Source organism: Lethenteron reissneri, chromosome 36, assembly GCF_015708825.2.
Source record: "Lethenteron reissneri isolate LAM-NWPU_2019-01 chromosome 36, ASM1570882v1, whole genome shotgun sequence".
Taxonomy (NCBI): domain Eukaryota; kingdom Metazoa; phylum Chordata; class Hyperoartia; order Petromyzontiformes; family Petromyzontidae; genus Lethenteron; species Lethenteron reissneri.
This window is the reverse complement of record NC_083814.1, coordinates 5,353,896-5,379,086: the sequence shown is the minus strand read 5'-3', so window position 1 is coordinate 5,379,086 and position 25,191 is coordinate 5,353,896. Positions and strand designations below refer to the sequence as shown.

General features: G+C 47.1%; 1 protein-coding gene across 1 annotated transcript in view; it reads left to right on the top strand.

The window, feature by feature from the left end:
- The window catches only part of LOC133351033 (calmodulin-binding transcription activator 2-like), a 615,463-nt gene that overhangs the window by 97,788 nt on the left and 492,484 nt on the right, over nucleotides 1-25,191 (top strand). The window contains 1 exon segment of the mRNA XM_061565919.1: nucleotides 48-154. Coding sequence (XP_061421903.1) covers nucleotides 48-154 — 107 coding nt within the window.

Here is a 25,191-nt window from a genome sequence, read left to right as displayed (position 1 = left end):
GACACTCAGCGCGCTCTCTCTCTCTTTTTTCTGCCCGTGTTTTCTAGACAACAACAATAACCATGTGACCGTCTTTCTGCCAAAGAAGCTGTTGGAGTGTTTGCCCAAGTGTTCGACCTTGCCCAAGGAGAGGCACCGGTGGAATACTAACGAGGTGAGCGCGCCCGCACGCACACGCACGCACACGCACGCTCGCCTGCCCCGCTCGCCTGCTTGCTCGCTCGCCCGCCCGCTCGCTCTTGTGTGTACGCGCAACACGGCGTGACCACCACGCTGCAGGGTGGATCATTGCCATTGGAAAAGCACTGACCTGCCTCCTGTCCCTGCGTTTTTTTTATTTTCTCTATGTTCTTTTTTCCTCCTCTCCCTTCTTGTGGATTGGAACTCTCTATTACATACAGATGATTGCCATTTCGCTGAGTGAGTGAGTGAGTGGGTGAATGATGTCAATTGTAATGATGATCTAAAAGGCCCAGACCGGTGAAATTTGGTTAGGGGCTTTGCCGAGTCTGTGCTTTTTAATCATCGGTATTGGCCTAAGAATTAGCACAAAAGCGTTGATGCTTATTGGCACAAAAGAATCGAGTCTGTGCTTATGACTCGAAAAACAAACAGAAAAATACGTTTCTTCGAAATTTGGGCCATTCCCAAAAATTATGGGCCAGAGGTTGTTTAGTTTCACGGGCAATGCAGAGGTGAGCCTACAGTTGTAAAACGCTTAACGCGTTGTGCTAAACCTTTACAAGAATGTCACATCCCCATCAGTGAACCAAGTAATTTGCCCTTCATAAAGTGTGACACTAAAGCCAATAGTGAGCAAAGCCTACTGCGGTTACTGGTGCAATAATATTTATTGGAAATCATTATCACGCTTACAAATTATGGCAATAGTACGTATCAGCAGCAAAGAGAGATTCTCGCTTCAGGTAAGAGATGATAATTGCTGCGCCACTCATTTTCGCCTTCGACGTGCACGTTGTGGTGCGTCTGTACCTCCTCTCCACCACGCAACGATCCCTCCCTCCCTCAACTCCCTCCCTCCTTCAACTCCCTCCCTCCCTTACACCCTCAACTCCCTCCTTCAACTCCCTCCCTCACTTTCTCCCTCACTTCCTCCCTCAACTCCCCTTCCCCACCCCCATCAATACCAAGGCCTTTATAGAGGCGAGGGTCTTGGGGGGGGGGGGGGGGGTCTTGTGTCAGGCCCGGGGCCATGCGATGAGAAGCCACAGGGAAGGCAGGGGAAGGGAGCGATGGGGGAAGGCACCGCCACCACCTCCTCGTTCATTAATCCCACTCGCTTTTGGCGGGCAATAAGAAAAACGGCTCACATCATGCGAACTTTCGTTTTTTTTCCATTACTCTCCAGCCGCCGCGTCAATGTTTTGTCCAATTCACAACTGCGGGCATCGTCATCGTCCGTGCGGCGTGCAGCGAGCCAGGTTTTACGTTTTCGACTGGCGCCCGTGACACAGCGACGCGCGCACGCACGCACGCACAAGCACACGCACGCACAAGCACATGCATACGCACGTCCAAATGCCTTGGCAGTGACGTTGCTCGACGCTGCACGGTATCTTTCGGCGTTCTCTCTTACACAGCCCACGAGGCCGCGTTCGTTTGGCTTGTGCGGATGAGTGACAAGTCGGTTTTTCTCGGTGCCAAATTGAACATCAATTTCTCCGAGAGAGGGGGCTTGACTCAATTCACGGAAGGGGTACATATGCCGCGCATGGCTTTTCGCGGTTGTGCTGTGCGTCTCTCCGATGTGTTTTCGGGGTTGTACCGCGCATTGCTCGGTACGGTGAAGAAGCTCCCAAACGTCGGAGAGCCTTGGCAAAATGCTTTTTCTGGAGGGAAATTTAAGCACACATCGTTGCATTTGCTACGCTCACCACTTAAATTGTCAAACTCACTACGCGTGTGAGAACCTGTGTGTAGTGCGGAGCGGTCGTGTTGTGGTGAGCTCGCTGGGCTACGAACCCGGCAACATGGGTTCTATTCCCGCTCGCAGCCACCAACACCAGTGACGATTATCTGAACCGGTCCTGGGCCTCCCCAAGGTCGACTCAGCCTCAAATTAGTACCTGGTGCGGTTTGTTAAAACATCGCCACTAGGGAGACAAAGGCGGCCGGGCGTGGTGCTAGCCACCCAGCCTCTCGTGTGCCACCGTGCCGGCCTTTATAGGTGCTTGGTAACAGCACTTGTCCCAACAGTCTGTTCAGGCTATATGGGGGATCTTTGTCTTTGTGCGGTGGTGAGGCGGTAGTTGTAGCGGTTAGCGCTACGCTGCGCTCGGAATCCGGCCACCCGAGTTCGATTCCCGCTCATGGCCAACGCCGGTGACGATTATCTAAACCGACCCGGGGTGTCCGCTAGGTCAACTCAGCCTCAAAATGACTACCTGGTGTGGTGTGTAAACATCGCCACCGGGGAGACAAAGGCGGTCGGGCGTGGTGCTGCCACTCACCCCCTCGTGTGCCATGTCGGCCTTCATAGGTGCTACCTGCAAACGGCACTTGCCTCAACAGTCTGTTCAGGCTATATGGGGGATCTTTGTATTTTGTCTTTTATCTTAGGATGTCCAATTTTCAGGGGCTCGTGTTTTGGCCCAGCGGGGCGTGCCGTTAACCCACTGGGGTCTCACCACAGCCACGTCCAGCAGGAGACTTGAATGCTGGTCATGCTCGTGTGCAAATAAAAATTTGTCACCAGACGCTGCTGACGACTTGGCCCATTAAGCACGGTGGGTGAATTGTGAGCAGATATTTTTGGAGTCTTGTATTTGCCGTTAAAAATAACTCGAATCGCTGAGGTCAATTCTGCCCCAGGCAGGTGACCGCTGTCATTCAGCAGTAATAATTATTTGTGGGCAAACAAGGCACGGGCCATTGTTGTCAACATACAGAAAACCTGATCTCACAGTGGATAGAAAATGGCTGATTAATATTTATAGTTCTCATCGACTATTTGGACTTTGTCACAACGGGGCACTTGGGAAGATCTCATTTCTCGCACAAAAATACAAAGATCCCACATATAGCTGTTGGGCAAGTGCTAGTATTAGCGAGCACCTATGAAGACCGGCACGGCACATGAGCGGGTGGGTGGCCAGCACCACGCCCGGCCGCCTTTGTCTCCCCAGTGGCGATCATTTTACGCAACGCACCATCTACTCATTTGAGGCTGAGTTGACCTCAGGGAGGCCCAGGACCGGTTGATATAATCGTTACTGGTGATAGCCGTGAGCGGGAAACTCGGGTCATCGGGTTCGCATCGCAAAGCGTGAACCGCTGCATTAGCGTTCCCCATCGCTCGCTCGCACGCACACACACACGTAAGTAGATATGAACACGCAAATAAATGACACACGCGCACGGCTCTAGATCAATGTGGGAAGTGCTTGGCAGGGCTAAGTACAAGGCTACCGAACATGTCGTGACGGGGTCACCTCGCCACCTTTGTCCATTACAACTTAAACGCATGCTTAAACCACATGGCCCTATGCATACAGTGGAGCGTGTTAAGTATATTGAGAAATTGTCGTTGTGCAAGTGTGTCATGTGTGGATGCAGTACACGCGCTCATCCAGAAGGAGGTTATCAGATATGTGACGAGCAATGGATTTATCGATGAGAGTGGCAGGGCGGCACAGTGGCGGAATTTGTTCATGTTCACTCGTAATGCAATTATTTGATGGATGGTTAATTATTATACTCTTAGGTTTTTTTTTCGGTAAAGTCACGTAGGTAAAAAATAAAATGACTAAAAGTAATAATAGAAATAAAATAAAATATTTCAATTTTATTTCTGTTATTACTTTTAGTAAAAATGTTTTTACTTGACTTTACCGAAAAAAAAAAAAACCTAACAGTATGAATCCTTGCAGTCACGAAAGCTTCAAATCTAGGTTAATTATTAATCCACTTCGATACGAGTAACCCGAGTTCGATTCCAGGCCATGCGCACTTTTGCCTACTCGCATCGAACCGTCTATTGGAGAGCTTCTCTGGGCCGAAGCGCCGTGATGTTGTTACTTGGCCTGTCCTGTGGACATCAGCATGGCTGTAGCCACACCAGCCCACGGTAGGCCAGGACTGATCGTCCTCGGCGCTTGCTGACGGCACAATTCTCTATCATTTGTAAGTCTAAAAATGAGATGGGTTTTTTTCTTGGTTCTTTCAGTAAAGTCACGTAGAAGGGAAATAATAAAATAATAAAAATAAACCATTATATATTTTATTATTTCCCTTCTACGTGACTTTACCAAAAGAACCAAGAAGATGAATCCCTGCAGTCACGAAAGCTAAAAAATCGAAATGTATGGTTTTTTTTGTTTGTTTATGCCTTATACAAGACAATGACAACGAACCCCCCGTAGAGCCTTTAACAGACTGTTGGGGCAAGTGCTGTTAGCGAGCACCTATAAAGGCCGGGGCAGCACACGAGGGGGTGGGTGGCCAACACCACCGCCCGGCCGCCTTTGTCTCCCAAGTGGCGATGTTTACACGCCGCTCCCGATAGGTACATTTGACTGGTTCAGATTATCGTCACTGGTGTTGGCCATGAGCAGGAATCGAACTCGGGTCGCTGGATTCGTAGCGCAGCGCTATGACCACTGCGCCACGTACACACGCACACATGTCATGGAGTGCTGTTATAATGAAAAGTACACGTTCACAGTGCAACATGCATTATTGGAGTATATATCTTTGGCACGTATTTAAAATTCAGTGCAGTGTTTGAACACAGAATAATTCCACCCAACACGGGCAACGCGAGCTATTTTAGGAGATAATTATTGCGGCACAGCAGGGATATGTCGTGCACAGTGCCGGATTGCCCAGGCCACACTCCCGGGGCAGATTCTCTCTCCAACCGACAAGAGCAATGTTCTAGGAGGAACGGATCTATCTTACGACAAACAACAACGTAGACCTGTGGATCTGGGCATCCGTGCGCTCCCGCTATTCCCCGTTAGCCCCTTGTTTCCTTCCAAGTCGTAATGTTTAATACGCTGATCTGACATGAATCACGCGTGTGTTTGTGAGAAGTCAAAAGTCCGAGGTGAGCTTCTTAAGTTGCCCAAGATGTGTACGTAGAGCAATCGAATTTTCTCTGCGTTGAGTGAATCGCCGCCCATCCCCGTGTAGTGTTGATGATTTGTCGCGATTCAGAGTCACGGTTCAATCCACGAAGTCACGATGGTTTTTTTACAAACAATACGCTGCATTGTCATGTCTCCAGTGGCTGCAAGGGGTGACCTGAACCCAAAAAATAATGGAACAATATTCATTATTATTACGCATATGTATCGTGATCCTCGGATTGCAACGTTCAAATCGACGAATACCTGCTTCGATTTAACATTTAACTTTGCCAAACCCTCCGCGTCTGATATCCACACCGCGCACGTTGTCAGCATGTCACAGCCGCACGCTGTATCCAACCGTGAGTGGGTGAGTGTCTGTGTGTTGAACTTCTTTCGCACCGTACGTAGCTAACCGTGCCAATTGCGGGTGAGGGATTGCACTCCCCCGCTCACCCAATTCTCATCTTCGCATTGCGTTCTCGTCCTCGCGTTGTCCCGCACCGACTGCCGTACTCAACGGCCTGCCACGCCGTGCGCTGGGTCCGCTCGCAAGCCGCCCGCCTGCAGGGTTACCCCACAGCATCAAAAGGTTGCCTTGCTCATACGGAACGCGCGACGACTCTGTTCAAGCCTCAGCTTCCTGCAGAGGAGTCTTGCGCGGGCACTGCAGAGTAAATGTACGCCTTTGTAATGGATAGGGGCGTTTTTATTTAACATTTTTTCGAGCTCATCTCAAAGCTGAGCAAGACGCGTGCGGCGTTCACGATGCGCACCCTCGAGCGTGGGACGAGGGGAAGTGTGGAAGTGGAGTTTGAAGGTTTGTGGCGGTGTTTCTCCTCTATTGTCTTCTCTGCTCCAGCCTGCAAGACCACGTGCGAGAATCATTGCAGAAGGTGGGAGGAAATTTGCCTCGTGTGGAAGGGCTTTAAAAAAAAAAACCCCATCATCTCTGTTGATCACTAAATCCCATCTTGGCTCCCACCAAAGAATGTCAGCTCTAACTCCTCTTTCAGGCCCATCAATGCAGCTTTTCCAATCTGCTTTGTCCACCATCCATTTCGCCTCTGACTCATTATATTTAAGGACCGATGTTAGATCATTCCAATATGTGGATTTTCTTACAGCTCACTTCAAAACTTTGGCATTCTTCAACTTTAAGTCGAAATGCATTTTGGCATTTGGCATGCCTTTTCGTTTTCTGTCTCGCACCGTTAAATACACGGCGCAATAAAATAGCAAAAGAGAAAAACATAATTTGCAGCCCCTCGTCAAATCGACTGTCGAAGAAAAGCCTTCCCTCACCATGTCGTTTGTGGCCGTTGTTTGACCATATTTCACCACGCCGGCCAGTCAAGGGGCTGCCCTGGGGCGAGTTTCAATGACACTCGATCACTCGCCGCTGATGCTAGCCGTGACCAGGAATCGAACTCGGCTTGCCGATGTTCGTGGCGCGGTACGCTGACCACTGCGCCACCGCTCTCCCAGTACATGTTGTGCATTCACAATACGTAAATGTTATATTGTATAATGAGCAGTGTACTTATTATTTGTTATGCAAATCGTAATCTTCACTTTAAAATATTTAATTCAGTAATGCAGCATTCGTGCAGTGATGCAGCATTCAAATCGGAAGGTTTATCAGCAGGTTTTGCAAATAATTCCTTGCTTGCTGGCCTTGCTCATATTTACCTCTGTAATCGCACCTAACCCCTAATCTGTCTTGCTCTCCCTGCCTCGGCAAACACTGCCTCCCCTCTTAACCTCCCATCAGTCTGCGTATGATGGGAAGCCACCGCTTCTATTATGGATGTTCCCTCTTTTTGGACATTCAGAGTATAGGTTTTTTTCGTTTGGGTTAGATGGCGTACATATAAATGTGTCGTTCACCCACCACCAGCCGATGCAGCCAATTAGTAAAGTTTGTCATGTAAACGAAACGTGCCAATTAGTTACTAAGCACACCGATGTGTTGGAGAGTAAACCCACAACATTTAAAAATGTTGGACATTTGTTTGTCTTTTGGACATACTCAGCCCCACCATCACAACGTGGAATTTCCATCACTGCCCCAGAGGCTGCCGTTGGAGATGAGCCGTGCCCAATTCACGGGAGTAATATCCCCTGTAAGGCATCTGTTGCTGTTCTTGTTATGTTTATCCTCTTCATTAATTCCCTTGCTGCACGGTTACAATGTTTTGACAATACGAGTCAAAACAAGCCCTTGCCAAACGAAATGCTCGGCCGACTCTGCGGCTCGGCTTTGGTTGACCAAATAGTTCCACGCACACCTTAATGAGAATATCTCCATTGAAACGAGCAGCCGTGAGCGTGGGGTCATGCTTGCTTTTATAAGACAAGCCACTACCAGCCCATCCTACGGGCACGATGTGTTTCTCTTCTCTAAGCTAGCCGGGCGGTGGTGGCTACGCACCCGGCCTGTAACCCAGCTCTGTGGAGGCAGCGATATTGTGAAACTCCCTTCCCGCGGGCGTCGAGGAGATGCGGTACGCTGATTCGCCAGGAAAAGGCGGTACAGCAAGTGGACTTGCCGCCATCTGTATTCATCTGTTGGGAGGATAGATTGGTGCCCCCTCATGCATGTGTGCGATTTCTCCGGGCGCTCCGGTTTCCTCCACTTATATGAAAGCTCACCATAAATCAGCTGAAAACTTATTTAAAAAAAAAACCCCGACGCAGCGGCAGGACCCTCCTGAAAAAGAGTCCCCTACGACTCAGCGTGGCTGACAAACAAGTGAACGATACATTATCATCATATTGAAAGCCTCACGAGATTCACCATCATTGTCTCCCACCCGTGATCTATCCGCTGCCGAATGATGACCTCGCCGAGCCCGTCGCCATCACGGTCTTGCGACGCGGCAATCCTGCACGCGATGCGATTTCCTCGCTCCACCTCTGCGGTAGGCGCTCCGTTCCCAGGGGCTTGTTCTCTCCTTTTTGACCCTCCACTTTTTCCATTCGTCTCGACCGCGGGCCGCCATCTCTTCTGACAACGGGTCCTGCCCAAAATTCACTTCAACTAAACTTTGTTTTTAACCAGGTAAGGCCCTACTGAGTATATGTGGCTCTTTTTCAGAAGCGACCGGGCTATCACAATTGATAGCTCAACGAAGAGTGGCTTATTGTCACGTGGAAATTTGGAGCAGCAGCCAAATGCTCTGAACGAGTGATTCTACATGTGGAGAGAAAAACCGGAGGACCCGGAGAATAATCCACGTGACCACGGGGAGAATATTCAAACGCCAAATATACAGCAGGGGGTCAGGGTCGGGATACAGCCCATCACCTCCTGTATACCAGGCGAGGTAGTTAACATTTCGCCACCGTGGCGCCCCCGTTATCAACATTGTTTGTATTTTTCGATTTCAAGCTTCCGTGACTGCAGGGATTCATCTTCTTGGTTCTTTCGGTAAAGTCACGTAGAAGGGAAATAATAAAATAATAAAAATAAAACATAAAATACAATTCTCACGACATTTCGGCCACAACGCAAGCAGCCGTCCTCAGGTGAAGAACAGGTCTGTTGGAAAGACAGCGTCTGAATGAACTCATTCAGAACAGGTCGTTTTCTGCTGAAGGTCATACTAATTGTCAACACCGTTAGGTTTCCGGTTCGTTGTGGTCATCGTGGCCGGCTATGACAGAAAATTGCTGTGACTGGGAGCTGGACTGACAGGAGGGCAAATAAAGTGCCCCTCTACTGTTTATATATCTCAATATATAAAAGCCTACAGAACTTTGTGACTGCGCATTGTGGCACAGAGACGTGTTGACAACCCTGTCGGTGTTATGCCAACAAGTGTTGACAGCCCTTGCTGGCTATCACGCAGCCAGCGGAGGAGTTCCAGCGCCACTCTTGAGTGGCCCAGAGTGCACCCGGCAGCCACGACCTTTTGTGGATGCACGCAAACGATGTAAACAAGGCGGGATTCCTGCGGACGCTTTCAGCAATACAATTTTCCCTTCCAGCATATGCTCGTTTTGACTTGATTACGCTTGGCAATGGAGAGCCATTTGCACATTTCAATAAACCGTTTAAATGCCTCAAATGCTGTATTTAATAGTCTAGTTTTAATACATTTGTTTGTAGTGAGTTTAAATGTGTTTGAAAGGCGCGTAACACAATGTGGTTTTGTTCAAATTGCCTAAAGCTTTTCATTTCACCATCGCCTATTTATAGGAATTACCATATTTTACATCTGCTTGCGTGAACGGATTTTAAATCAATTCCCACCATTTCAATTGATCTCAACCAATTCCCCTTAAATATAATTGATGATTGTGCTCTGAGATATCTATATATTTCACCCCCACCACCCATGCGTTCACCGTTCACCGGGTTAAATTTTTTTTTTTTTACCCCTCCCCATACAAGTAAGACAGCCGTGGGAATTGTTTGGGATTAATTGGAACACGCAGCGAGGCATCGGCATTCGGTGGTGATTCCGATTCCACCCCCCCCCCCCGTCGTCGCCCCCCCCCCCCGGAAAAAGTGGCGTGCGTTTAAAGTTAGGTGCCAACCGATATATCTATTTCCCCCCCTAATCCATCGCCTCTCACGAGCGCAATCATCACAGCTGGGCTTCAGGCAAGTCTTTCCGCAGCGCCGCAAAAAGGTGCCCTTATCCCAGCTGGGTACGGCGGCGTACGCGAAACCGGTCTCGAAACGCGTGTGGGGTAATCGTTGTATTTTGATGTTGTGTCGCTCGCTCGCTCTTTCTCTTTCTCTCTCAAATGCGGTATTTGTCGATGCCCCCCTCCTCGTTTTCTGCTAAAGTGATGAGAAGGCAATAGTCACGTGGATGATTTGATGAAGCGGTGACGATGCCCCCCTTCTCATACACAATGTAGCGGATTATAGCAAATTCGAGCAGAACTATCTGTGGGACACTTTTTGCCAAGGGGTCGGGGGGGGGGGTTGCTTTAGCGTTTGCATCGTTCTTGTAATGGTCACCTTTTGGCGGCCATTGGTCTATAGCAGTGGTGAGACAAGGCCGTGAAAGAGGATGCCTCTGGTGTAGGCCGCTCAGTGTCAAGGGCAGTGCATACACTTTCAAAGCGTATTTGCATATTTTTACCACAAGTATATGTGGTTAATGCACACGTGATGCCTTGCAATATGCGTATATTTGATGTTTGAACATTTTAACACCTGTATTTATGTCAGAAGGGGTGAAGCCTTTTATATATATATACATAGAAAAGAACAACTTCTTTCTATACCTTCGAATATAATTTGTTATTTAAACACATTTTAGTCTCTCAGCCTGTCGGATTTCCAGACCAATGTTAGCAAGCAAAATTTGTTTAAACAAGCAAGCTCTGAATCGGTTTTGGACCTTCTGGCACTCATCAGCAAAGTCAGGCCTCACACCAGAAGTCGCTGGCAGGAGCCAATGATTTGGGGCCCTGTTGAGTGCATAAAGCACACACATCGTATGTGTTGCAGATGAGCTTTTGGTCGATGGTTATGGTCAGAAGTTTATTTAAACGGTGTTAGTTTGCACACAAAAAGAAAGTTGGGCAAAAAATAGTTGAGCAAAGGAAACCTCTCAGTAAATATGTATTTCTTCCCAAGTGACAGAATCAATGCCTCCATTCATGCAGAACACAACTTTAAATTATTTGTCCGTAATCGTGTTAACAAATTACAGTTGTGTGACAATGCAAATTAGTTTTTGAAATGGAAAACACTCGGTGGGAAAGGAGGTGGAGTTGGGGGAAGGGAACAAACTCTGGCATTGCGGAACAAAGTTTTCTCAACGTAATCAGGTGATCTGCATTGATGCGTCCTAACCTAGAAATATTCTGTTGAGTAATTAATTTGGGTTTGAGGGGAGTCAGCGATGCTTGCAATCCTGTGGAGTAGCACCATACATAGCCAGCCATGCTCATCGGAGATGCGGGGAGATGGAGGTGTATATATGTTGAACTTCTTCTGCACCGTACCATGCTAACTATAGCCTTAACAGACTGTTGGGGCGAGTGCTGCTAGCGAGTAGCACCTACGAAGGCCGGCACGGCACACGAAGGGGGTGGGTGGCCAGCACCACGCCCGGCCGCCTTTGTCTCCCCGATTGGCGATGTTTACCACACACCGCAGCGCCGGGTACTCATTTGAGGCCGAGTCGGTACACCGCGCAATTAAGTGACGCGGGCCAGTTCTACGCATGCCCTGGCCATCTTTGTCTCCATCGACGCCTGGTGTTGATTCTCAGCCACCACCACCACCACCACGTACACACGTTTTGTTATGCCGAGTTAACCTTGGGGAAGACGTGCACGGCGTGCAGATGCCCCCCGCTCGCGCGCGGAATGCTTTTTGCCGAAGAGGCCGAATCGGGATTTCTGGGCAAGGAGACCGCACAGTTGCAGGAGCTGTCTTGGAATGAGCGCACGGAGCACAACGCTCGTGCACACGCGCTGGATTCCCGCGGCCGGTTTTGGTCCGTGACGATTCGCCGATCTATCGAGTGAAGAACCACGGCGAATGCCACGCGTCCTTGCGACGCGCAGAAGTGAGACAAATTCCACGGTGAATGGGGAACGTATGAGTCACTCTTGAGAGCTTATTACAAAAGCTGTTACCTTCATTGTGTCTCTTAATTCGCCACGTTGACCTTCGGTAGGTCTTTTTAAATCAAAAGATGCGCTTTGCAAAGCAAGGCTAATTCACCGGGTTACCTTTTTAGCTACCGGCACGTCTCATACACTCGACTGAGGAGAGAAGGAATCGGTTTTAGATTCGTTTTTTCTCTCTCGGCTCTTTGACAACTGGGGCGTTTAAGCAAAGCCATTTGGTCGTTTTTCTCATGCGCAGCCGGAGCATCGGATGGGCAGGAGACAAATCTCCCCATCGCATCACCGCTTACCTCGTTCCGCAGAGCCGAACGTATGGTTATCGAACTCGGGAAAGGTGATGGGCCAAGTTGATGTCAAACTTGGTTTGAATTTGCGATCGTAAGTTGGGTGCTTTTACCCATATTATTAAGGCATTATTTGCGTGTTTATATATAGTGACTTGCTTACCATTTTCTCTCTTTTGCACTCCTGTTGTTTTTTTATTGTATTGTTTGCTGTTGTAACTTGCTGACCCGCCCATACTGGACATCTGTCGTAAAGAGCTTCGCAGATCATCAGATTTCTCCTCCCAGCCTCAATAAAGATTCCCGATTCTGACGGCTCAGCTGAATGTCCCGCATGACGAGTGCGCGCAGCAAATCACCATGGTAAGGAGTTGGCGTAGGGAATATATTTCTCTCAATAAAACTGCCATGACCATGAGCCCATTTGACAAACCACAACATTTAAATATCCAGTGTGTATATCTAAATACATGTGCATAGGAATGGCGGGGTAAAGTGTGAGTGCTCTCACCTTCTCCGAGATGTGCGGCTAGTGTCGAGGATTAAACAAAATGAATTCTCATCAGCAACACATTTTCAAGCTGCACCTTTACCTGTTTTTATAGAAAACGAAAAAAATGCGAAGAAAAAAATTTAGACGGGCGGAATTGAAATAAATGTCACGTGCCCTTGGTACCCTGCACTTATGTTTCATAAAACTCCATCATCCACAATGTTCCAAAACAAATCGAGCAAAAAAAGTTATTTTCCCTTTCTCTATCTCGTCCCGATCGGAAATGTTCCGGCTGCTCCCGGCACAGAAGGTGACTTATGTCGTCACGTTTTGTGGAAAATGCAAAGTGCAGCGCCGGGCAGACTACTAAAAACAAAGAACCACTGTGCTTTATAATATTTTGCACGTGAAATGGCGGAGGTGAACGACTGAGCATTAAACATTAAATGCATCCCGCGTCTCCGTAAGTCGCGGCAGACGCCACCGAAGTAATCGTTCGTGCGTCGCCTTGATTAGAAGTGGGCAAAATAAAGTAACTTTATTGCAAAAATGTGATTGCAAGAGCGGGCTGAAACAGACAGATAGATCATGTTTGCGAGGCTACTGTATTTACCGCCGGACCGTGTATTTTTTTTTTCCCCTGCTTAAAAATTTTACGATTCAAGCTTTTGCGAACGACGATGTCTTGAGTTGATGCTCTTATGTATTAATTGATGCGCTGGTGGAGATCTTGTTTGTTTTCAAGGAGCATTGATTTTCCTTGCATCAAACTATTTCTTTGTTTTATTATTTAACGCGATGGCCTTTATGCTCGTTTTAATATTTTTTGCTTCAGACGGTGGTATTTATCGCTTACATATACATCACGGTTCTTCATTGGCTGCTGCGTTTTAAAATGTAATATTCGTTTCGTGCGGATCTCCTGGTGCGATGGTTTGGCTTTGTGTCCTTTGGCTTAGCGTACGCGTGTGTGTGCGTGGCCAACGAGTTGATTTTTCGACCGCTCAGGTTCCCACTGCTGGATCACAGACAAAGCTCCTCTCTTTTAATCTGCAAAAGAATGGCCATTTCTTTTGGCTGTTCCTACGCCTGTATAAGAATCCCTAATTAAAGCCTTCCCTGTAGATGTGCGGTGGCCGTGTGACTCAGAGGTCGGAGTGCTGAGCCAGCACTGCCGAGATTTTTGATTGGAATCCAAGCAGCGGGCCTCTGATTAAACTGGATTTTCAAGTGCGTTGATGGTTTCGGCTCAATCACCAATGACTGCGCACAAACACATTCACAAAAACCCCATCACTTTTAATTTGCACTGCAAAATTTCAGCTCTCATAAAAAAACATCAGTAAAACTGTCACGTGATGAACTTTACTTTTAGCGGCAAGGTGGGTGAAAAAAGTGCCGCTCCCTTAATGAGGTCACTTGAAGAGATCTCGGAGGCAGCTCTGTGGGTTCCGCTTCTGTGGGCCGTTCTCTAATATTGAGGGGTGTTGCTCTGCTCTGAGATATCTGAATGGATTTTCCGCCTCATGGCACGACGCCGATATTACAGTTGGGATAACAGCGGGGGATATGACACGCAAAAACCCCATTAATTAGTAATTATTATGAACTCTACCGGATTAGCATTGAGAGTCAATTCAACGGATGGCCAGATATAGCTCGTGAATACGTAACAGCGACACACCACGTTACGTACGTGCGCAAACACGTTGCCAATGAGGAGCCCTTCCATCTGCAACGTTTCGGGACGACCGTTATCGATGCATAAAAGAACATCGTGCACATGGTGGGTGCCTCTAAGTTAATCCAAACCACCCCCCCACCTCTCCCCGCTCATAATGTGGAGTCTGCCACTATTCAGTGGCTGCTTGCCCACAAACGTCGCTGCTCGCTCTGCCGGAGCTGAGACCGCCTCCAGCCCATCGAGCCGTCCCCAACTTCTAAAATTGGTCAAACAAGCCAAAAACACGCGTCAAACCCCTCCATAATTCACATGCTCACAGCTTACACCTTCCGTGATTATGGATTTTCCATGTGTGTATGCTCATTATGGATCGCACGGGCAGGCATCTTCTTTCGGCAAAAGCCGCGGGATAGGCGAATGTGAAACCTGACCGCGCGTTGCAAAGGCACCGCTCTCGCCCCTCCGGGACCAGTTCGCGTTTCCATCATCCCCTCCCACTGGCTGTCCTGATGCCTCGGCGGTGTGGGGAGTGTGAAGGACCCATGCCCACCTTGAAGGCGCAATCGGAATGAGAATATTTATTTAGAAATGGAGGAATCTGATGAGCTATAAAGCTCTTTTTTTTACAAATATCCAGTCGGGGCGGGTAAGAACGTTAAAACAACAAACAGTACACAAACACGCTAGGAGTGCAAAGTACGGGCAAGGTAATCAAATCGCCCAAACGCATACAAATACAACTCTTAAACCATCCCCATCCTACCAGACAAAGCCCACTGCGATATTTACTTTTAAAAACGGACCTGGCCACAAATGACAGCTCCACAAAGTGGCCCATCATTTGTGCAATTTTTGACAGCAAAATAATCTAAATAGCCACAGTTAATGTTTCTAAATAAGGAGGGAAAAACCGAACAGCCTTGAGAAAAAATAAAAATGCAAACTCCAAATATCGAGGCGTCAAGGTCGGGATCGAACCCATGACCTGTATACGAGGCAAAGGAGCTAACATCTTACCACGGCAGTACCCAAATATACTGTGGGATGAAGGCGTTTGATTGTTTGACCGTAGTTCACCTTTCTGGTCAATGCGGGTTGGTGGAGGCGGAGAGACCAGCAGGAGCAGTACATATCTCACTCGCTAACGTTAACCGTGGCTGGGAATCAGAATCACGGTTCTGTATTCAAACTGGAGGAATCTCATGAGCTCCAAAGCTCTTTTTCACAGGTGTCCAGTAGATAATTTAACTCGGGTCACCCGGGTTCATAGCACAATGCGCGGAGAGCACTTTAGGGGACCGGTTTACACTGGGGCTGCGCCGAGGCTGTTTTGACAACGATGGTGGCTTACGGCGGCGGCCTTTGCAACTCGTCAGAGAGTGACCGCGCCCAGTTGGGAACATTGCTGCGACTTGAAATGTGCGTCGGGCTGGATGGCTATCCGGCAAAACTTGGATCGCAGGGTCTTTGCAGGGACTCTAGTTTTGGGAAGCCGTGGGTTTAAGTTAGTGTTTTTTGTTGTTGTATGTGTAGTGGGTTCAACTGAGACGTACTCTTCAACTCGGAGGCAGCGTATTTTATTCTTGAACACAACAGGACAACTTAACACAATGACCTAGGGTGGTGACCACCCTGACTAACTAGGTAACAACTGCTAACGTGGGCCGGGGCTAACAGCATACTGCCCGGACCACGTGCTTGAAGACTCGCGGACCGTAGAACGTAGACGAAGGGTTTCTTCCCCGGGATGGACAGCCAAGAGCCCTCTCGGGGTTCGGCTTATATTATCTCCGGCGTGGCCGGCTCCACCCCTGGCCCCGCCTCCCTTCTAGAACCTTCCCGAAGAACCTCAGTTCCATCACGTGACTCACAGCCCCCTCCTCGGGGGCCCCTCTGTTGCCTTAACTGGTCACGTGTCCACCTGGGTCAACTCGATTGTCATGGCCTTACCCGACCCGCTAGGGCCGGTTCTGTCCTTACAGCCTGGTGACATCCCTTGATGTCATTACCCGCACGCCGTGCCCCCTATAAGGGCCGGTACTGCATATGTATTTAAAAATAAGCGGGACAATGAAATCATTCTAAAGTAGTTATTTTATTGTTACTATTTAGTACCAGAGTTTGTTTTTATTTTACATGCTGGGCTCTTGCCAACCCAGCAGGTTTTGTTAACGAGCCTAACTTTGCTGATGAGAACGAGAAGGTGAAAACCAGTCTGGAGCTTGCTTGAGTAAAGAGATTGTTGGATAATATTGGTATGGAGAGCTAATCTAAACTAAGCTAAATTACTCAACTATTTTATTATACCTTACCAGGTAAGGCCTTACTGAGCTGTATAGATATTTTTCAGACGCGACTTGGCCACAAGTGATTGCTCATTGAAGTGACTTATCATGTGCAAATTTACAGTCGCCAAATATTTTTAACGCACGATGGGGGGAAAACGGGAGGACCCGGAGAAAAATCCACATGACCACGGGGGAACATGCAAACTTGAAATAAACAGATGTCATGGTCGGGGTTGAATCTACGACCTCCTGTATACCAGGCGAAGTAGTTAATATCTTGCCACCGTGGTGCCCAATCAGCTGATGATGAAGCAATATTTTTTTTGTACGTGGAGACAGAAAATGGAGGTCCATTACTTTTAGTTTTTGCACAGGAAACGGGGTCTTAATGCTCGCTTACAAAAGGGTTCAGAATTGTATAGATCGACAGTGGTTTTATATACTCTGTACAGCATTTAAGATTACTCTAGAATATTATTTGACCTGTTCTGTAGAAATCATTTTCATGTAAAACTGTTGACGTGATGTTCATAAATAAAGATAATGGTTGTAATTGTATACTTTTTTTCTTTTTTCTTTCCAAGATGTGGGCAATTGTTAAGGTATTCATAGAGTTACTATCCAAGCATTTATCATTTCAAATTTTACCACTCATGGGAGCATTTTTACCATTAAAAAGCGTAAATATAAGTGTGAAAATTATTTTGTTTTAAAGGATCCATTAATATTCTCTCTAAATAAATGAAAAACACATTTATAATTTATCGTAGATTTTTGTAATTCCTCATTTAAGTAAAAGCCAATAAATGATGTTGGCTCTATAATAAGCTATTAATATATTATTGCATTCTTATTAATGTATGAGCACATTAATGCTTTGTTAATATATGTAATCAGAGCACAACCCTTAATTAACTTGCTTTCAAGAATACATTCCCACTTAAAATTATTTGTATCCATTCTTAAGCAAAAAAAGTGTAATGCATTGATTTTCGAGTTATGCATTTTGGCACACTCATTAATGGATAAAACAATTTCAACCAAATAAAGGGTCGATTATGAAAACTGTAGTGTGCAAAGTGAGGGTAACACATCTGAAACGAGTAGGGTGTTACAAACGTTGACGCTTGTATAATAACGGTGCCTTTTAATTATCCAGCAAAGTTTCGATTTAAAGTTTTCGTGACTGCAGGGATTCATCTTCTTGGTTCTTTCGGTAAAGTCACGTAGAAGGGAAATAATAAAATAATAAAAATAAAACATAATAAAATAATTCTCACGACGTTTCGGCCACAACGCAAGCAGCCGTCCTCAGGTGAAGAACAGGTCTGTCGGAAAGACAGCGTCTGGTGGTGTTTCATTCAGACGCTGTCTTTCTGACAGACCTGTTCTTCACCTGAGGACGGCTGCTTGTGTTGTGGCCGAAACGTCGTGAGAATTATTTTATTATGTTTTATTTTATTCTTTTATTTAGTTTTAGATTTATTATTTTATTATGTTTTATTTTATCATATCCAGCAAAGCTTCACTGAGTCTCAATATCACTTTTCAGGAGGATCCTGCATTTCTTATTTTCAAATATCCATAGAAAACCCACATTATGAGAGGGGAAAACACTTTTAGTTCCATACAGATAGGATGCAAGATTCTACTTTATGTACCGTCATCTGCTTGTCACCTTGCAGTCCCAGCGGGTTTACAAGTTTCACAAATCTCTGTTATCATTACATTTTCTATAGTCTCCAAACAAATAAATTGTATTTTACAGGGTTATCATCTTTTTTTACACGGAGCAAGTGTCACAGAGTCAACTCGTTTAAAGATGTGAGGTCTTCTAGCAATTGATCACATGTTTCTCCGTCTTATTTGATGCTGTGGATATTTTCATATAATTCTATTCACCTTGAAAAGTTGGACATAAATATTATAACTTTTGAGACAAGTTCTTGCAAAACATGAACGAGGTTTAACATTCTCTTGAGAGTTTTTAGCGAATGACAACCCAATGTCACTAACACGTGAATGCATACACCAGCAACAACAATGCTAAACAATGCATTCATATAGCCCATTTCAGGGCCTAGAACTCACAAATAAGTAGTTCCATATACAAGTGGTGATGGGTAGGAGATGGTCGAAAAGTAATGTGGTTTAACCTTATCAGATATCTATTTGAGAAGGATACGAATCCTCGGTAAATGTCTTTAGTGGCAGAGAGAGAGGAGATTACAAAATACAAATTGATACAAGATTTAGCAGAGCCAGTAAGTTCACATTGTGTTGCGTGCGATTTGTGGTTCGGAAGTGGAGCCGGTGTTTCCTGCAGTCGCTTTCATCATCGGGGGAATAGCAGGATAGAGGAGATGCCGTGTCTTTTTTAAGACCATTTACTTGATACAGCGAGCGTGCTGTGACGGTTCCACTTGAAGACGGAGGCTTGTGTTGCCTCCGAAACGTCGTGATTTTTTTTATTTTTTTTTATTTTACTTTTATTAATTTAAATTAAATTTTTTTACCTACGTGACTTTACCGAAAAAACCCAAGAATATGGATCCTTGCAGTCACGAAAGCTTCAAATCTAGGACCATGAAGAGTTTTCGTGATTCTTGGTTCTTTCGGTAAAGTCACGTAGAAGGGGAAACAGTAATATAATAAAAATATAAAACAATATATTTTATTGTTTCCATTCTACGTGACATTACCGAAATAACCAATAATATGAATCCCTGCAGTCACGAAAGCTTTAAATCAGAGTTTTCGGGAGTTAACGAATTGTAATTTCACATCTGTGAGAAGTAATATGTCAATTGTATCGTATTTGTGCGCGTGCGTGATTATGTGCAGTGCGCACCTGTTTAAAATGACACCCATCGCAAATGCTTCACTCGAGTACAAATTGTGCACGCCAACTCCTGGCAAAGCACGTACGAAGTAGTAACGCTGGCCAGGCTGATTGCCCTATTCCCTGGCGAACGATTTACTTATTGTGAACCTTTAACACTCTGTAAGCAATGCAATCCATATTTTCAATTGCTTTTTTGCTGCGCGAACCATTCGGTGCTCCTCACTTCTACGTCCTGAATTTTCCTTTTCGATCGCCCACGCAGGTCCAACTAAGGATGTATTTTTCCTGCCTGGTAACTAAAAATAAAGGGCGCACCATCTGTTTTACACGCGGACATAAAAGATCCCGTGGCACTCGGCGTTACCGGGAAGACCGTTGCTTTTGCCGGTATCATTGCTACATTAAGCGCACGCAAAGGGAAGTGGAACGTTTCACTCTGAAACAAACGACTTTTATATTCTTAGGTTTTCTTTTGGTAAAGTCACGTAGGTAAAAAATTTAAATTAATAAAAGTAAAATAAAAATAAAAATCACGACGTTTCGGAGGCAACACAAGCTTCCGTCTTCAGGTGGAACCGTCACAGCACGATAGCTGTATCAAGTGACTTTACCGAAAAAACCTAAGAATATGAATCCTTGCAGTCACGAAAGCTTCAAATCTAGAACGACTTTTAGCGTTGTCAAGGGCCATGCTTGCCCGCATATTTTGAGTTTGCGTGCTCTCCCCGTGGTCGAGTGGATTTCTCTCCGGGTCCTCCGCTTTTTCCCTTCGCGTTTGGAAACGTGCATTTAGAGTTCTTTCACTGCTGTAAATTTGCACGTGACGATAAGCCACTTCGTTGAGCTATCATTTGTGGCCAGGTCGCTTCTGAACTGAGCGATATAGCTCAGTGGGCCTTTCCTGGTAAAGTAAACAAAATGTTTAGTTTTTAGTTGACATGGAGCCATCGTTGCAGGCCTGCAAGTCGCTTTGCTTGGGCCACTGCTGGCACAACAAACTAAGGGCCGTAGTTTGTTGTCCTTCCCCCGCACCTCAGATTAGCAAGGTTGGCTACGTACGGTGCGAAAGAAGTTAAACTCACGTTCATAAATACACCGGAGGGAGCTCTGCGGAGCCCCCCACTAGAAGCGATTTGGCCCCTTGCTCCCATGCTTGCCAGATGAAGAGTTGGGAGTTAGGGGCCGTCCATAAATGACGTCACGCACCTCGGGGGGGTGGGGGGGGGTCAGACATTTGTGACGATGTGTGACGAGGAGGGGGGGGGGTTGAGAAATGTGACGTCACATCAAGATGCGCAACTTTAAATAAATATAGACAACACGTTCTACTTAATTTAATAGACTTTTTGATAAATGTTTTCTCCTACAACATCAGAGTGCAGCGCCACATTTATTACGCACTACAATGACAATAGTTTAAAGCGATTTGAAGCATGTTTTATTTTTTTTGGGAGGGGGGGGCAGAGCTTTGTGACGTCATATTTGAGGGGGGGGGCTGACTTTTTCTGACGCCGTGTGACGAAGGGGGGGGGGCGGTCAAATATCGTCCAAAATCGCGTGACGTCATTTATGGACGGCCCCTTACCCACGCTTTACCCCACCACACGACGTCTGCTGTTCGGGAGATGAGGGAGGGGTGCGGGTGAGGAGAGAGGGCAGCTTAAACTCGCACGGCTGTTTGAACTGCCACGCCGGGAGATAGAACCGGTGACCTCTCTGGGTTCCAAGCTCAGTTGGCTACCCATTAGAGCACGGCAGCCATCCCTGCTGTCCTGCACCTAAGCATCAGAATGGTAAAGTAGTTTCCGTGTCTTGTCACGGAATTGTCTCCGTCAAGTTGTGGTATTAGAATGCCCCGAGTTGAATGTTTTCCAGTTTGCATGCAAATCGCATTATCTCTGATCAGAAGAAAGCACCGTGAGAACACACATTCAAATTGAATCCTACACTGTGGAATGTGACGTTCAAGTACATCCCTTCCTGCATATCTGTGCCTTAATTTATGCGCTTACCTCTGAGGAATATCTGTGCGTGCTTGCGTGACGAGTACAAATTATTTTTTTTGCGCGTTTGCTTTTCTGAACATGCATTTTTTTTCTCAAGCTACGCATCTGTGCTTGTGTGCGTGTGTGTGTTAGTGCAACGGTTAGCACGCTGCGCTACGAACCCAGCCACCCGCTCACGGCCGACACCAGTGATGATTATCTGAACCGGTCCTGGGCCTCCCCGTGATCGACTCAGCCTCAAATGGGTACCTGGTGTGATGTGTAAACATCGCCACTGGGGAGGCAAAGGTGGCCGGGCGTGGTGCTGGCCAACCACCCCCTCGTGTGCCGTGCCGGCCTGAATAGGTGTTTGCTAACAGCACTTGCCCCAACAGTCTGTTAAGGCTATGTGGGCGACCTTTGTCTTTGTGTGTGCACGTGTTTGCTTTTACCTGCCTGTCAAGTTTTAAGTTTATTTTGTTTAACTATGTGAGAGTGACCTGGGTTCACCAACACGACAAAAGTAAAACAAATAAAATGTAGTACAGCCCTTGAAGCAATTATACATTGTAACAAAAACGACTGCATCACATTGGAAATCGAAGATGTTTGCCTTGAGCGATGTCCAAGACAAGAATCCAAGTCTCGGGCGAAGCCGGGTAGTAAAGCTAGTCTTAGTATATGCCACCACCGCCACCGTCTTTGCCATCATGCCCGTATTAAACTTTAAAGAATCGGTTTAGTGCAGGTGAACGGTTAAGTGGCTCCCGGCTGCTGTGTGAAGGTGGCAGGCATGCTGATGTGACGGGCGGAAGCGGGGGGGGGGGCCTTCTGAAGGAACTGTTTCACGTATAACGCTGTCACGTTGTTAAGCTCTACCCAGAGGCCACCTCCACATGGGGCGGGTAGTCGGGCAGGTGGGCGCAGGGTAGAGGTTGGCAGGCAGGCGGGCAGGCAGAGCGAGTAGGCAGAGCAGGTAGGCAGGCTGGCAGGTGGGCAGGGTAGGCAGGCAAGTAAAGCGGGTAATGGAAAGTACATTGCCTTTGCAGCGTGTGCCAGTGTAGGTAAACACGCTCCTATAACTCGCCTTTTCATTTTTCCCGTGAGCAGTACGGAGTGGGTCCGCTTTCTGATTTAGGGTCCGAATAAAACCGCCACGTGTTTTGGTTGTTATTTTATGGAGTGTGTCTTTCATCTATTCACTGCTTTATAAAAACAAAATTTTGCCCGTTCCACGCGGCGCCGTGACTCCTGCCAGTTGGAGGGAGTTGACGGCCGGGAATGATGGGCCCACTCTCCCCCTCCCCACCCTGCACTTGAGACCAATCGAGGGCTGTCAGCGTGGAATGGGCCTCTGATTGCGCCGCTGTCATGGCTGGAACAAATAGAAGGGACGCTCCTTAAGGGTTCAAGGCTCATCCGAGCACAGGCGTGCTTGTGCCGCGCGTCGAGGGCACACGTCTGTCCGTCCGTCCTTCCATCCGTGGGGTCGTCACAACATCCCAAAAGAACGAGTTGTGTCTGCATTCTTGATGTCGAGCTATTTTGAGGCACTGCCCCCTTATAAAATATGAATTTTAATGCACGCCATTGCTTGCTATGTACCCATGCGGTAGTCTCGGAGAGGGTTTCTCTTTTTTTTCATCGCCATCCTTCATTGTGTCAATGTGAGGAGGAGTGCAGTCAAAGCATCTCGTCTCATCGTCTTTGGCAGCTCTGAGCTTGTGGGTAAATAAAAAATTCACGGTGATGGCCCATCTCCATAATATTGTTGACTTCTCGCTCAGCGGTACTTATTTTAGCGCCCAGAGGTACGATGTGCCAAGTTCACCCTTGGCTGGAATATTAACTCGCGGCCATTGGGATTGAGGGACGAACGCTCTCGCTAGCCGTGGAGCCACACAGCCTGGACTCGCAGCGTCCACAACGTACGATGGCTTTTACCAAGTACAATGCACCGTATTTCTTACGCTGTGGAAACGCGGCGGGGTAAGTTGTGCGCGCTGCATGCACAAGTGAGAGCATAACAAACCCACAGGCGGGGAATGGTGTTGCCCCTTGTCATGATGGCAGCGTTGTGCGTACGCACGTTGAACTTCTTTCTGACCCTACGTAGCCAACCGAGCTAATCGGGTAGGAGCCTCGTGGGGTAAAGCATGGATCCTTCATGGTCTTCCGTGGAGTTCAGCGCAGATGGGGAGGGAATCTTTGTTTTCAGTGGAGCTTTCAAAAAGTCCCGTGTTTGATCCCCCGCTCCAGCCGTGCACGTTAGCCCTTTCCCATGTAACGTACGTGTGTGTGTGTACGTCATCGGAAACGGAAGAAAAAAAATCTAATAACTTTATCGGTACTGAGGCGCTCCCCACAAGGCCGTGCGGGAGGACGCGTAGCACAGTTTGCCGCCAGCGATTGTCGAGTTGCGGTCGTGTCGCTACGGTCCTCTGCGATGAGTACAATGTCTTTAAAGCTGAGCCGTTTGCAGCGGTGAACGGGACACCCGCCCTTCAACTCGTAGACGTCCCGGAACGGGGAAGCGTTAATCTGCTGGCCAAAAATTCTTATTGGTTATTTTAGTCTGCGGTAGTTTTCCCCAACCTCGCTCTGTAACTAAACGCAGAGCAGAGGAACCTGTACGAATGTGGGTCTCTGGTCTCTTCAGTGATGACTACGCCTTTGTGAGCTTACAACAAACCCTGGCAACCACCGTGGTGCTCATGCGGAAAATGTAAAGTGCGGTGCTTTGTAACTGCTGGAAGCATAATTATCAACATCGTCGTGTGTTGGCTTCGGCACTTGCAATTCTCTACCGCTGTAATCCATCGCGTTTCCGCATTTATCCCAGTTTTGTTGCTCCGGTTTCCATCGGCTTGTCCAGTTTCACGCGTGCCTCCTTAATCTCAGCTGCCGATTGTGTTGCTTGCTTTGTGTTTACTTTTGTTTTCTTTTGTATGTCTTTGCTGGAGCGTTTTGTTGCATTGGCTGTGGCCCAAGTCCACTTGCTGCGGGGTATAAGTCAAATTGCTGTTGAGGGCGCCGGCGGTGGTGAGATGTTAACTACCTTCGCCTGGTATGCAGGAGTTTGTGGGTTCGATCCCGACCCTGACGCCTGCTGTGTATTTGTAGTTTGCACGTTCTCCCCGTGATCGCGTGGATTTTCTTGCGGGTCATCCAGTTTGTTACATCCACATTGAGAATCAACATAACGTTTCGAGTATTTGGCTGATAAAAAATTCCACGTGATAAGCTACTTCGTTGAGCTATAATTTGTGGCCAGGTCGCTTCAGAGAAATAGCTACAGTGAGGGAAAAAAGTATTTGATCCCCTGCTGATTTTGTACGTTTGCCCACTGACAAATAAATTATCAGTCTATAATTTTAATGGTAGGTTTATTTGAACAGCGAGAGACAGAATAACAACAAAACAATCCAGAAAAACGCATGTCAAAAATGTTATAAATTGATTTGCATTTTATTGAGGGAAAAAAGTATTTGACCCCTCTGCAAAACATGACTTAGTAATTGGTGGCAAAACCCTTGTTGGCAATCACAGATGTCAGACGTTTCTTGTAGTTGGCCACCAGGTTTGCACACATCTCAGGAGGGATTTTGTCCCACTCCTCTTTGCAGATCTTCTCCAAGTCATTAAGGTTTCGAGGCTGACGTTTGGCAACTCGAACCTTCAGCTCCCTCCACAGATTTTCTATGGTATTAAGGTCTGGAGACTGGCTAGGCCACTCCAGGACCTTAATGTGCTTCTTTTTGAGCCACTCCTTTGTCGCCTTGGCCGTGTGTTTTGGGTCATTGTCATACTGGAATACCCATCCACGACCCATTTTAAATGCTCTGGCTGAGGGAAGGAGGTTCTCACCCAAGATTTGACGGTACATGGCCCCTGTCCATCGTCCCTTTGATGTGGT